Genomic DNA, 14,929 nt, shown 5'->3' with positions numbered 1-14,929 from the left:
ATTGGTAATTTATGTTTTCTTCCTTTTCTTGATAAAAGTTGTAAAACTTTCTTTTTTCTAATATGGATATTTTCTAATATAGGTAGGTAGGTATCAATCAGAAGTATAGACCTACTTCCCCCCTATGCACTTCTTGGGCTGCATTCAACAAATTTTGATACATTATATTTTCACTTTCATCCAGTCAGAAATATGTCTTTATATCTTCTTTGATTCATGTGTTGTTAGAATTGTGTAGTTCAACTTATATTTGGTAACTTCCTAGAATTCTTAATGTTTTTAATTTCTATTAAATTCCACTATAATCAGGTACTATATGAGCTCTCAATCGCTTGAAATTTATTGAAAATTACTTTATATCCTCATTTATGGCCTATCATGGTGAATATTCTATGTATATATGAAAACTTATACTGGGTAAACAAAAAAGATTTTTTTGTGTGGACAAATTCAGCTTCATATCATTATGACTGTATCTGGTAAATACTTCATTATAACTTTTACTTAACTGAATTTTCAGGAATGTGTATGTGTGTGCTGAGGTGTAAGCACAGGCCAGCCTCAGAGATAATGTGGGTTCAGCTCCAGAACCCACAATAAAGTATTGAAATAAGGCAAGGATTGCATAAGGTGACTTACAATTTTTGTGCTAGCGTAGGGTCTTGCCTTCAATTTGTAAAAAAATGCAACATCTGTGAAGCGCAATAAAGCGATATACACTAAAAATCAGGCCTGCCTGTATATACAAGCAATGGCTACCTAAAGGAAATCAATATGCGCCCAGTCTCACAATCCTTTCACTGCCGAACACATGTAATTCCTCAAGCAAGTAACTCAGGAAAGGTTTCAGAAAACAGGAACCTTAGTTTTCAATAAAAATTGTAAAGTGTAGGGTTATAAGGTAAACTAAACCAATCACCATCATCATCAGATTAAAGTTTTGGTCTGCCAGCCATAAAACTAAGGTCTAAAAATTAGTCTACATTTGTTTACAGACATAAAAATCAACAATATTGTTTCAGACATATACAATTTTTTGAAACTCTAACTATGAAGAGTAAATAAATCATCTTAAATTTCCAAGTAGATAACATTAAAAAAAAAAAAATCAATCCAAAGAATTAAAATATTGTTACGGCAAAGAAAAAAGATTGAAAGCATACAATAAAGACAACTATGTAGCTGAAATTTTGGGTCTTATTTATAGTTTGGGCTTTAGGGTTTGTGAACTAGGGAATTAAAAATACTTTATGACACACAAAACACAAAAGCTAAAAACAAAAGTATAGAAAGGGTAAGAGTGAGAGAACTTGTAACAGGAAAGAAAAAAAGATTTTATTTTTGTGATTTAAAAAGCAATCAGACTTTAGTTTCCTGCCCACATAAGTCAGCACCTTCAGGTTTTTCCACTTGACACATTTATACTCCAGTAAAATTTCCTCTAAAATATGTCAACAGAAAGCATTTAAAAATAAAGGGTATTCTGGTAAAACAGACTAAATTTTAGTTTTAACATCCTGCTCCATAAAATGGCAAAAATGACAGACAAGAGTAAGACTTACCTGTAACCACCATGCTGCTCATATTAGAGTTTGGACTACTGAGAACACTACCTGAGAGTAGTTCGTCAGATCCTCTCTAGAAAAACCAAAATCAACATTAAGACATCTTTAAATTTAGAAATATTAATCTGAAAGTCTGTATCTGCAACTTTTCAAATAGTCACTGACAAAGTGTCAGGTGTTAACACTATAGGAATAGTGAAAAATTTTAATCCCCAAAATAAAAACTCGACTGGCGTATGGATCTCCCACCCTTTCCCGCTAAGCCAATAGTTTCTTTTTTTTCTCCCCTTCACCCAAGTCCAAAGACAATAAATAGGAAATATGACTGGTTCCATAATCAAAAGCTCCGCAGAACTACGCCAATTTTTATAAACCACCTAATGCTGTGAATCCTCAGACCCCGCAGCACCTTATTAATCCAGATAACTCAGGTCTTTTGAAAATGAGAACTTCATCCTAGTGAATGGACAGCTCATCTTCATCATTATAATTAATTAGGCATATACTTTAGTTGCTAAAATACTAAAAGCAAAAGCAAAATCCACAGAATGATAAATTTCTTTCTGTTTGTATAAAAAGACTGAATCATGTCTTCAAACCCTTTAGAGAAAAGGTTATAAATTCGTATGTTCTTGGAAATGCAGTTGTTCAAACAAGCCAATATTGTTTTAGCTATTTTAAAAATGTGTGTATTCACACACACAATAAAAGTGAAATAGATTAGTATTAAAATAGCTAAGTCAACTGTTTTGCCTATTTTAAGTAGGTATACATTTACACACATGGGTATTAATATTTAAAATTGCTAAGTCAATACAAACTGATTTAAACAACCGCAAGTACAAAGAAGTTGAACACCACTATCAAAATGGAGGGGGAAAAAGGTATAAAGGACATATCAAAGCATTTCAGAAAGTCCAAAACAATACAAATTAACCTCAAACTTTATGCTAATTTGTGTTCAAACTCACAATAATGTTATGTTATAACAAATATCAAAATGGTAAACAAATAGTCACCTCCCTAATTGTTTTACAAGTTTCTACTTATCAAATGCTGAGAAGTAAATACAGGCATGACAGGAATTAAAACATCCCGAGCTGCATTAACACCACATAAGCACCATGTCTACCTTCTCATCAAGGTACGGAAGACTCAGCTCGGCCTAGTTCTACATGACGGGTATGATGAGCACAACCAGACACGTGGCGATTCTCCAAATGCGGTCCCTAGACAAGCATTAGACTGGGAACGTGTTAGCAACCCACGCTCTCAGGTCTGCCCCACACCCACTGGACGAAAACTTAGATGGCACCCAGAGTGCTGGCAAGCCCCCAGGTGCTTCAGATGCACGCTCGAGTTTAACAACCTCTGATATACATTGTGGGTTCACTATCAACAACAGAAATGTTCACTAGTTTTCCTTTCTTTTGGGGGGAAGTTCTAAGTTTACAATAAAACTGAAAGGAACAGAGATTTCCCATAAACCCGGTACCCCCCCACACATGCATCGCCTCCCTCATTATCAATAGCCCTACTAGAGTGGTGTGTAGTTATTATGAAGATGATCCTATGCAGACACATCATAATCACCCAAAGTCCACAGTCTATCTAAGGATTCGCTCTTGATGTGCATTCAATGGTTTTGACAAATATATAATGACAAAATTCATCATTATAGTATCATAGTTTTCACTCCCATAAGAATCCCTGTGCTCTGCTTATGCATCCCCCAGCCCCCAGCAATCACTGACCTCTTTATTGTCTCAGTAGTTCTGCTTTTCCCAGAAAGTAATATATTTGGAATCATATACTGTGTAGCCTTCTCAAATTGGATTTAGTAATATGCACTTAAGGTTTCCCCCATGCCTTTTCATGGCTTGATAGCTCATTCTGTTTTAACGCTGCAAAATATTCCGTTGTCTGGATGCACCACAGTTTGTTTATTCATCCACTTACTGAAGAGCATCTTGATTCCTCCCAAGTTTTTGGCAATTATGAATAAAGCCGCTATGAACATCCATGTGCAGATTTCACCGTGTACCTAAGTTTTCAACTCCTCTGAGTCAATACCAAGGGATGCGATTGATGGCTACATGGTGAAAGTTTGTTTAGTTTTACAAGAACCGCCAAACTGTTTTGCAGGATGGCTGAACCACTTCCCATTCCCACTGGGCATGTAAGCGAGCTCCTGTTGCTCCATACCCACATCAGCACTTAGGGTTGTCAGTGTTCCTGATTCTGGTAAGGTTGGGTAGTGGTATCATGTTGTTTTAGTTTGCATTTCCCCAATGACATATAACAACAAACATCTTTACATATGCTTATTTGCCATCTGTATATCCTCTTTGGTGAGGTGTCCATTAAGAGGTCTTTGGCCTATTTTTAAAACAGGTTGTTTGTTTTCTTATTGTTGAGTTTAGTAAGAGTTCTTTGTATATTTTGGGTATCTCCCAGTCTGGCTCGTCTGCTAATTCTCTTGTTATTGTCATTCACATAGCAGAACTCTTTGATTTTAATGAAATCCAACTTCTCAATTATTTCTTTTCATGGAGTGTATCTTTGGTGGTGTAACTAAAAGGCATCATCACACCCAAGGTCATCTAGACTTTCTATGTTATCTTCTAAGAGTTTTCTAACTTTGCAGTTTACATTTAGGTCTATGACACATTTAGAGTAAATTCTTGTGATGAGTGTAATGTCTGTGTCTAGATTCCTGCTTTTACATGTGTATGTCCAGTTGTTCAGCAATTTGTTGAAGAGAGTATCTCTGCCCCACTGTATTGCCTTTGCTCCACTGTCAAAGGTGAGCTGGGTCTATTTATGGGGGGCTCTCTATTCTCACCCATTTAATCTGTCTGTTCTTTCACCAAAACCACACTGTCATGATTACTGGAGCTTCACAGTAAGTTGGGTAGCACCAGTCCTCCTCCTGTTCTTCTTCAATACTGTGTTGGCTATTCTGGGTCTTTTGCCTCCACATAAACTTTAGAACCACTCTGTTGATACCCACAAAACTACTGGCTAGGATTTTTATTGGGATTGCGCTGATTCTATAGATCAAGATGGGAAGAACTGACATCTTGACAACACTGAGTCTTCCTACCAATGAACATGGAATATCTTGTCTATTTGATTCTTTGGTTTTATTTATCAGTTTTGAAGTTTTCCCAGGTGTATCTTGTATATGGTTTTGTTAGATTTATACCTAAGTATTTCAGTATTCTGAGACTAATGTAAACGGAATTTTGTTTTTAATTTCAAATTGAACTTGTTCATCATCAGTATAAAGGACAGCAACTGACCTTTGTCTATTAACCTTATATTCTACAGCCTTGCAGCAGTTGCTTATTAGTTCCGGGAGATTTTTGTCAACTATTTCAAATTTCCTACAGTCTCTCAAGTCATCTGTAAATGACAGTTTTACACCTTCCTTCTCAATCTGCATACCTATTATTTCCTTTTCTTGTCTTATTGCATTGGCAAGGACTTCCAGGAGGATGTTGCAAAGAAGTGGTGAGAGGGGACACATCCTTGCCATGTACCTGATCTTAGTGACAAAGCATTGAGTTTCTCAACATTAAGTATGATCTTAGCTGTAGATTCTTTGTTCTTTATCAAGTTGAGGAATTCCCCTCTATTCCTAGTTTACTGTTTTTATCATAAATGGGTGTTGGATTCTGTTAAACGCTTTTTTTCCTTCTAATTACATAATCATGAGATTTTTTTTCACTTTAGTCTGTTGATGTGATAGATCAACCTAGTTTTCTTTGTTTTTATGACAAGTATGACATTAAGTAAATTTAAAAAAAGGACTCTGTAGTTCAGCCTCCACCTTCTATGTAACTGGTAAATTACTTAACGATTCTAAACCTTAATTTCCTCATTTTTTAAAACAGGGATAACATTTACAGCACAGTCCTTGGGATTAAATGTGATAACACAGGCATCCCTCAGAGACACTGTGGGTTCTGTTCCAACCCACCGCAATAAAGGAGTACGGCAATAAATGAGTCACACCAATTTTTTGGTTTCCCAGTACAAATAAATGTTTATACTATACAGCAGTCTATTAATTATACTAGAGCATTATGTCTAAAAATACGATGTACATAACCTTAATTTAAAAAAACGTTATTGCTAAAAAAGACTAACCATCAACTGAGCCTTTGGCAAGTAGTAAACTTACTGCTGGTAGAGGGTCAGGGTCATGCCTCAATATGGATGGCTACTGACAGATCAGGGTGGTGGTTGCTGAAGGCTGGGGTGGCTGTGGCAATTTCTTAAAATAAGACAATGAAGTCTGCCAAATCAATCCAGTCCTCCTTTCACTTGAACACTTAGGGGCCACTGTAAGATTAACTGGCCTAATTTCAATATTGTCCTTTGTCAGGAAATAGGGAAGCCCAAGGAGAGAGAGAGATGGAGGAAGAGCTGGGCGGTGGAACAGTCAGAACACACAACATTTATTAAAGTTTGCCATCTTATATGGGTGAAGTTCATGGCACCCCAAAACAATTATAATAGTAACATCAAAAATCACTGACCACAGATCACCATAACAAATACAGTAATAATGAAAAAGTTTGAAGGAGACACTAAGCAAATGCTACTGGAAAAATGTTACTGAAAGACTTGCTCTACGCAGTTTTGCCACAAAACTTGAATTTGTACAAAAACACAGTGTCTGCGAGACACAATAAAACAAAATGCAATAAAGCAAGGTTTGGCATTACACAGACTGTGATTACCAGGCAAAGTGCTCGGCTCACATCAATAGTGTTCACTATAACATTCCCAAGTGTCAACCAAGCACAGGGCCCATGCATAACTACTAAGTGAATGAATGCTGATTACTATTAACTACTTTAGTTCTCAAAAAAACACTTTTACCCCTCTAGTTTTTAAAAGTATATTTGCCCTCTTTTCAAGTATATATTATCAGTTTGTTCTTTAGATGCTTGCTTATTTGAGAGTCAAAATCTTTCCACCCCAGGGGATTCATAAGTAACTCTGGAGATGAGGGGTACGGAATCTTAGGTCTACTGACGCATAAAAGCAGGCCTGTCATTCTGATGTGTGGAGTGCAGGGCAGTCTCTTCCTCCTTCCTGCAATGTCATCTTCAGGAATGGCACAGTTTTATTAATTCCTTTGTTAATTTTGTATCTGTGGTCTTTTATCCCTCAAATGATTTCACACCACAGCCTTCATAACTGAGAATATCAAATTTCAAATTATTTAAAATTCTGAGAAATTTTCACAAAAATTACTGAACATATTTTTATAAATTACATTATTTTTATAAAAAAGCATTTATGTTTGCCTTTCTACTGAGTAAAAAGCTTACCACTACTATGTCCAGAAGTGATTCTGTAGTACTGATGTTAACATTTCCATGTTAACCGATGGAACAATCTTATTTGAAATATCACAACATAGTTGCCTAACTTGAAATAGATATGAATTCGAATGACTCAATGGTACAGTGATTGATGGCTGTTCTGCAGTAGTGGCTGCTGTAACATATTAAATTAGTGGCACTTAAACTTGGAATCACAATCTCTACTAAGTATGTACTTCTTATTTAATTCATCTAAGATAAATGTCAATTGATCTCAGATTCAATTAAGAAAAGAAATTAAGTGCTAAGATGGGCACTGACGTCCGTGGTTAAATATGACCACCGACACTTTTCCTCCTGTGTAATAACAATGACCATTTCACAGGACACGCACATCTCACAAAAACAATTAGGAAAATGCTAACACAGGAAGATACAATCTATGTGTCAATCAGAGAGAGAAATAAGTGCTTTTTAAAAAAAGGATAAGTAAAAAAGTACAATTCAAATGACATTTGGCATTCATTCCAGTGATAGAAATTTCTTTTTTCTTCTCTCGGTTATTAAATATTCTATTCTCCATGTCAGTCCCACAAACTGGTAGGTGAAAGACCCGCTGGTGCCACCAGGGAGGCAAGCCAGGCTGAAGGCCAAGGCTGACCTGAGTCCCAGGCTCTAGAACTGAAGACAGAGCTGCCCAAAGACTATCTCCTCTGAGAAGAGGGGACCGTGACAGAAGGGACAAGGGTGCAAACGTCAAGTTTCAGAGGAAAGCTAGATTCTTAGAGAGAGAAAGGTCTTCAACCATGCGAGGTGCTGCCGCGGAGACGAGCAGTGGACTGAGCGCCACCCTCCTACTAGGAAGTTGTGAAAGCACTAATTCATATGACCAATAAAAATATAATGATACACTGAGGAGGAGCAATAAAACCAAAGTTCATTTTGGGTAAACAAGAAAACAAAATAGACAAACTTCAGGTGAGGATAATCCGGGGGACTGGGGTTAGTTGCACCTCATCGGACCCCACAGACAAAAACAAAAGCTTAGGAAATCATGAAGCAACAAGATGAGAGAAACGGCCCAGTGAAGACCCTCGTGGGCTGATTCCACTTCCTCACACAACAGGACCTGTGCTCACCAGAAATAAACTTCTATTCATGCCACTATGCTCAGCATTTTGTTAAAGTAGCTTAGCCTTTATCCTAAAAAATATATATATATGTAAACACACACCCACACACACACCCCTATAAAGTGTAGAAACAGGAATTCTCAGGCACTGCTAATGGAGTACAAATTAGCACAACCACTTAGGAAAGCAACACGCCAATATCTAATCAACTTGAAACTAGACACAACCTATAATCCAGCAATTCTACTTCTAGAGGAACTCCACTCTTGACATATACTGAAATATGCACAAGAATGCTCACAGGAGCAATTTGTAACAGGAAAAAAAATAAAAAACAACCTCATATCTGTCAATAGGGTAATGGTATATTCATATAATCATATACTCTATGGCAAAGAAAATGAATTAGAGCTACATATAAACTTAGGTTAAGAAACAAGTACTGAACAAAAAGAGCAAATTACAGAAGACACACAGCATGAAAACATACATATATTGTTTAAACATGTAAAACAAAACTACATGATGTCCTAAAAAACTGTAGGCACACTTTGAGTAATTATAAAGGCAATGTTTACGAAAACACTTCATTGTCAAAATGTAATAGAATCAGCTGTTAAAGTGTGTATACATTTTTAGGGGAACACCCTGAATATATTGCTTAAGATAAAAAATACATATAAATACATGTAGTGAAAGTGCAGATAATTTCACAGGAAAAGCAAACACCAAATTCAGGATAGCTTACCTGAGGTGGAAAGTGGGTAGAAGTAATGCAGGGTGTTATGCACTGAATGTTTAAGTGCTCCCCCCACCCCCCATTCCTATGTTGAAACCGTAACCGCCCTCCATGTAATGTTATTTAGATATGGGGACTCTGGAAGGCAATTAGGGTTAGACAAGGTTCAACTCCCTACCACCAGTCTCCGTTTACAGGCTCAGAGGAACCCTCCATAGAATTTCTCTAACCATTAAGTTGAGCTCATTCTGTGTCCTATTCTCTTTCATATTTCGCTGACTTCTTTTGGATTATACAACTTTCATTTCAATCACCCCACCCCCAATTATTTTAAAAGTTATACTCTATCCCTACTCATCCTTATAATTCTAAAATGTAAATTTATGTGACTCACTTTGGACTTAAAATTTCTAGCCTCCAGAATGGCACTGTCCAAAAGAAATGTAATGTGAGCAACACATGTAATCTCATAAATGTCCTAGTACCCATATTGTAAACAAAAAGTCAAAGAAAAAAGTGATACAAATATACACATATTTTATTTAACCCAAAACATTATCATTTCAACATGTAATGAATATAAAAATTGCATTTTTAATACTAAGTCTCAAAAATCTGTACTTTATAATTAAAGATCATTTAGACTGGCCACATGTTGAGTGCTCAACGACCACATGTAGTGGCTACACTAACAGACAATGCAGCTCAACACAACACTTACTCTGACACACTTACATGGTGTCATAATTTAGTATTTTTAATTCTATTTTTTAAACTCCAAATCAATCACTGCCATTATTTTCTTATACATTCAGTAATTAAATTTACCCTCGGCTCATTGACTTCATAGTTAACGTCACTTCTACTCCTTTCTGGAGTCCCTGGCCTTCTTCCTGAAGTACAACCTCTAGAATGTCCCAGTGGGTCAGTTATAAATGTCCTCACTTGCCTTTTTTGGGGGGGAGGGGGGGAAGGAGTGTATTTCTGAAAATGTTATTATCAAGGGTAATTTAGCTGATTATGTGACAACAGGTGGACAGTTATTTTCACTCATCACTGAAGATACTGTATTTCCACTGTATTTTGGATGGCCTTGCTGCTGAAGCAGAGTTCTGTCTTTCTAGCTCTCATTCCTTCTTAGGGAATCTAATTTTTCTCTGGCTGCATTAAAGATCTTCTCAGTGTCTTTGGTGTTCTGCTTTGTTACTGTGATGTGTCCAGATTTCCTTGTGCCTCCTAAATCTGAGAATTCATGTAACTCATCAATTTTAGAGTATCATTGGTCTTTAGCTTTTTTGAATTTTGCTTCTCTGCAATTTTTAACTTTTCTTTCTGGAACTCTAATTAGATATTTGTTAAAATTTATCTTTCTTTCCTCCATATCTTTTAGCCTTTCTACTTTCATCTCTCTATTGCTCTGTGTTAAAGTCTGGGTAATTTTTATTTTTTAGTTTACTAATTCTCTTTTTAGTGCTATCTGACCAACTTTTTTTTTTAACGTTGTAGCTTTTACCATTCTTTTTAAAAAAACTGATTTAGAGAGAGAGGGAGAGGGAAACACCGATTGGTTGCCTCCTGTACTCACCCCCACCAGGAATAGAACCTGCCACTTTTGGTGAAGACAAAGCTCCACCCAACTGAGCAATTGGGCAAGGGCCTGACCAACTATTTTTAACCTGGACTCCAGCCTCTCTTTTTTATCATATTTGACTGGCATTAAAGTGCTCCTTCCAAATCAGATTTACAGATTAAAGAACTATAATCACCACCACCATCATCATTTGAGCACTTATGTGCCATTCTGTGCCAAATCTCTTACATATTATCTTATCTAATCTTCAAAATAACTTTTGGGATAGGTCCTGTTATGCCCATTTAAAAATTTGTAAAACTGAAACTCAGGGGTTACCTGTTTGATGTTACAGAGGCCAAACCCTAGTCTGTTAAATCACCCACACTTAACTTGACAAGACCTCCCCTGAAAAATTGAGATTCCCATCCACCACGAATAAATTCCAATTCACGTTAAATTTTAATATTGTTTCTAGTATATAAACTTTAAGATACACGTCTGTGTAGATGCCCTTTAGGAATACCAACGAACAGATGTTTATCAAGCAGAGACTATGCCAAGCACAAATGAGGTGAAGAAAAGGCTATTAAAGGAAACATTCTGGGATTAACATCACCCACACCCACAGGCACACCCACAGGCACCCAAACAATCAGATACCATGTCTTCTAGTGGACAGACCACCACTTACAAAACACAAACAGAAAGAGAACCTGAGAGTCTCTAGATCCAGCTACCAACTGACAGATGTGTGCCGATCACTTTACACCCACCAGACTGTAAAGAGACAGACAGACAGACAGTAACAGGCCTTGGCGAGGATATGGATGGACTAGAAATCTCATACACTGATGGTGGCCACATAAAAAGGTACAACCACTTTGGAAAATAGTTTGTTGTTTCTTAAGAAGTTAGATATGCCTCTGCCTTATGTTCCAGCAGTTTCCATCATAGGCAATTCCCCAAGAGAAATGAAAGCAAATGTTCACACAAAGACTTGCCCAGGAATGTTCACAGCAGCTTTATTTATACTAGCCCCAACTGGAAACATCCCAAACACCCATCAAGAGTTGAAAGAAGAAACACATTGCTGTATACCCATACAGTGCAATATTGCTATGCAATAAAAAGGAATAGGCTATTGATATACAACATAGATCAATCTGAAAAAAATTATGCTGAGTGGAACAAGCCAGACCGAAAAAGGGTACATATCGTACGCTTCCATTTATTTAAAATTCTAAAAACAGCAAACTAATCTATATGAGAGAACTCAGATCAGTGGCTGCTTGGGGAGAGAAAGGCAGATAGGAGGGATTACAAAATGATCCTTCGGGAGGTGATGGATGTTAACTGTCTTGATTACAGAATGGTTTCATAGGTGTATACATATGTTAAAACATGAGCACTTTAAATATGTGTAGTTTACCTCAAATATCTCAATAAAGCTATTTTTTAAAAGGCAAGGCAAGATGTAGGCCAGCACACATGGTGTGAATCTATTTGCATAAACAAGGATGTCTACATGCGTGGTAATATATAAACTAGTAACTTCAGGAAAAAAATGCACCAGAAATATTTTAACATAATTGCCTACACCTAAGGAAATAAGACTGGAAATCAGTGAGAAATATTTTGCATTCTGAACTTTTTATAACCATGCACATTACTTTTATTTTTAAAAAATTTATGAAAGCTTAGTTACTTGTACAGAGGTCTGATGCCAAAGCAAAAGTTCTTAACCACCATCCTAGAAAATCGTATAAAACGTAACTTTAGTTATTAAACTTTTATATTAACGATGAGGGGGAAGTTAGCAATTATTTTTGTATCATTTTCTAGTATTTTCCCCCCAAACTACTATAAATATAGAAAACTGGTGTAAGCAGTAAACCTTATCGGGACATGTCTTCCAACCCTCCCTCCTCACAGCAAGCACTGAGCATCTCAGATGCAGCCACTTCCTCTCCTACAGAGGACATCCCTGGACCCTGGACGCTAGTGACAGTACCGACACCTTTCCCTCTGGAGCTAGCCCCCAAGCCAACTCCTCCATCTCAGCTTAGAAGGTATCACTCACTGCCAAATAACATGCCCTCCACCAAAAAGCTCATTACTTCACCCCCAAGCTACGTAATATGATCTCAACAAAAAAGTGTCAATATTAAAAAATGGGCAAAAATCTAGCTCACTATAAGGCAGGGGACAGAAAATAAGCAAGAAAATATAAAGTATTCTGAGGACCACCACGCTGTTATGGATGAAACTTTAAAATTCTAAGAACTATTTTGAATGGTCAGCATCTCTGGACCAAGCACGACTCATGCACCTGAAAGGTTCAATGTCACTGCAGCCGACAGGTCCCTGAGAACACTCAGCCCTCACCTGACCTCAACAGGTTGCGAAGCTTTAAGCAAAACAGTGCGAAATGAAACCAGTTTTGCCAAGACTAACATAAATGAGAGTTAAGTCCCAGGACGTTCCACACGTGCTGGAACGAAACGCCATCGGAGGGCCCGCTGCTCCAGCCTTGGGCGGTGCTGGGCAGGCCTGGAAAATGAAGATCTGCGACAAGGCCCACGCCCAGGGCAGACCGGCGGGCAGAGAGGAAAGCAGCGGGGACTGGCGGGAAAAAAGGCCCACGCGGAGCCCGGTCGAACTGCGTTTCCCCGAGCATGCCAGGGCCGCTTCCCCGCGGGCAGGCCTGTGTGTGCACAGGCCCCGCCAGGGTCAGGGGAGCCCCACGGCGGCCCACCACGGGCACAATCGCCCACTACGGGCGACACTGCCCATCACAGCCAAGGTCGCCCACCACGGGCACGACCGCCCACTACGGGCGACACTGCCCACCACGGGAGAGACAGCCCTGGCCAGCGTGACGGACGGAGCAAGGCCCTCCCGGGAACACAATGACACGACTCTGGTCCCCTCGCTTATCCCGCCGTCGTCGCTTCCCACGTGCAGGAGCCACCAGGAGGCGCGTCCATCCCCCTCGCAGCTGCAGAGCGTCCCGCTCGGGGCGTTTCTAGAGAAGCGGGCAGCTGCCGTCCGGCCGGGAGCGAGCCCTGCGGGGGCCTGCGGGGGCCTGCGGGAGGGACGGAGGGAGGGACGGAGGGAGGGACCCCGCCCGCCCCAGCCGCGCCTACCTTCACGCCCACGGCGACCTCGGTGACGATTCTGCGGAGAGAACAGAAAGGAGGCCCCAGTTACCCTCCAGGGCTCGGCCCCAGGGCCTGCGGCCCGAGCACAGGGCGGGGAGCGCGGGGCCCCGCAGCCGGCTCCCGGGCGCTTCACAGCCCGGCGGGCGCGGCTCCCACCCCGAGGCCAGGGGCGCGGCCCGGCCTCCCGCCCCGGGGGGGCCCGGTCCTCCCGCCCACGGCCCCGGGGACACCGGCTTCCTCGGGGACAGCAAGTTAGTTACCGGGAACTTTTCCGCGGCCTCATTCCGGGGCCGCCGACTCCGCCCAGGCCGGCCCGGGCCCTTCCACCGCGGGTCCCGCGCCCCGCCCCCCGGCCCGGCCCGACGGTTAGCCCCGGGCGGGGGGAGGGGAGGGGCCGGCGTCGACCCGCGGCCTCCGCCCCCCGGCCGCTCGGACTCGCGGGGCCCGTTTTATTTTCCCGGAAACGGGTCACGGAGGCGACGCGGCGGGGGCGCCAGGGGTCGGCCGGGCCCGCGTGACTGGGCCGGGCGCGCTCGCCCCGCGGCCACCGGTTCGCTCCGGGCCCGGCGCCCGCCCCGCGCGTCCCGGGCCCGCTAACGGCCCCGGCGGCCGCCGCCCCCGCCCGGCCGCGCGACAACAAAGGCGGCGACACCGCGCCCCTCCCCCGCCCCGCCCGCCGCCTCCGCCGAGCCCCCGCCCCCCGCGCCCGGCGAGGCCGTGGGGACGGCGAGGCCGCGCGGGGACACGGACACGGGCGACACGGACACGGGCGGCCCGGCCCCGGCCTCCCCGGCCCCGCGCGGTCCCGGCCGGTCCCGGGTGCCCGGCCGAGGGGTCTGTGAGGACGGGGCCGGTGAGGCCCGCCCCCCGCCCGCGCCCCGCGCTGCCCCGGAGCCGCAGCCGCCGCCCCGGGCCCCGGCCCCGGCCCGTCGCGCCCCGTCCGCGGGCGGCCCGGCGGCGGGGGGTGTGTGCGAGGGGGCGGCGGGGACGGCGGCCCGGCCCGCGAGCGGCCCCCGGGCGGTGCTGGGCCGGACCCGCCGCGCCGCAGGGCCACCCCCGCCTCCCCGGGCCGCCCGTCACCTACCCGTCCATGGCCGAGCCGGACAAAGCCTCGCTCCGGGGACCGAGCCGCGCACCAGCAGACACACGAGCGGCGACAAAATGGCGGCCGGCGCGCGACGGAAATGGCCGAGGCGGCGGGGCGCGCGGGCCGAGCGGCGGAAAGAGCCGAAGGGGCGGGGGCGGGGCCAGCGGGCGGGGGCGGGGCCGAGGGGACGGGGCGGGGCCTCGGGGCACCTGCGGGCGGGACGCGGCTCCGGCCCCTCCGCCCCTCGGCCCGCGGGCCCTCCGGCCGCCCCTCCCGCCCGGCCCTGGCTGGGGGCACCCGCGGGCGCTCCCGGGGCCCTGCGCGCACCC

General features: G+C 42.9%; 1 protein-coding gene across 4 annotated transcripts in view; it reads right to left on the bottom strand.

Moving 5' to 3' along the window:
* The window catches only part of PTBP2 (polypyrimidine tract binding protein 2), a 31,687-nt gene extending 17,016 nt beyond the window's left edge, over positions 1-14,671 (bottom strand). For all 4 annotated transcript variants that reach the window (XM_087827739.1, XM_087827740.1, XM_087827741.1 and 1 more), the window contains exons 1-3: positions 14,598-14,671; positions 13,499-13,529; positions 1,563-1,638 (exon numbers count right to left, since the gene is read on the bottom strand). In XM_087827739.1, the coding sequence (XP_087683865.1) occupies positions 1,563-1,638; positions 13,499-13,529; positions 14,598-14,605 (115 nt within the window). In that variant the 5' untranslated portion in view covers positions 14,606-14,671. The remainder of the gene's footprint in view (positions 1-1,562; positions 1,639-13,498; positions 13,530-14,597) is intronic.
* Between the last annotated feature and the right edge of the window lie 258 nt (positions 14,672-14,929).

The sequence above is a fragment of the Miniopterus natalensis genome, chromosome 19, assembly GCF_054644295.1.
Source record: "Miniopterus natalensis isolate mMinNat1 chromosome 19, mMinNat1.hap1, whole genome shotgun sequence".
In the NCBI taxonomy this organism is placed as follows: Eukaryota; Metazoa; Chordata; class Mammalia; order Chiroptera; family Miniopteridae; genus Miniopterus; species Miniopterus natalensis.
This window is presented reverse-complemented; position numbering and strand designations above follow the sequence as displayed.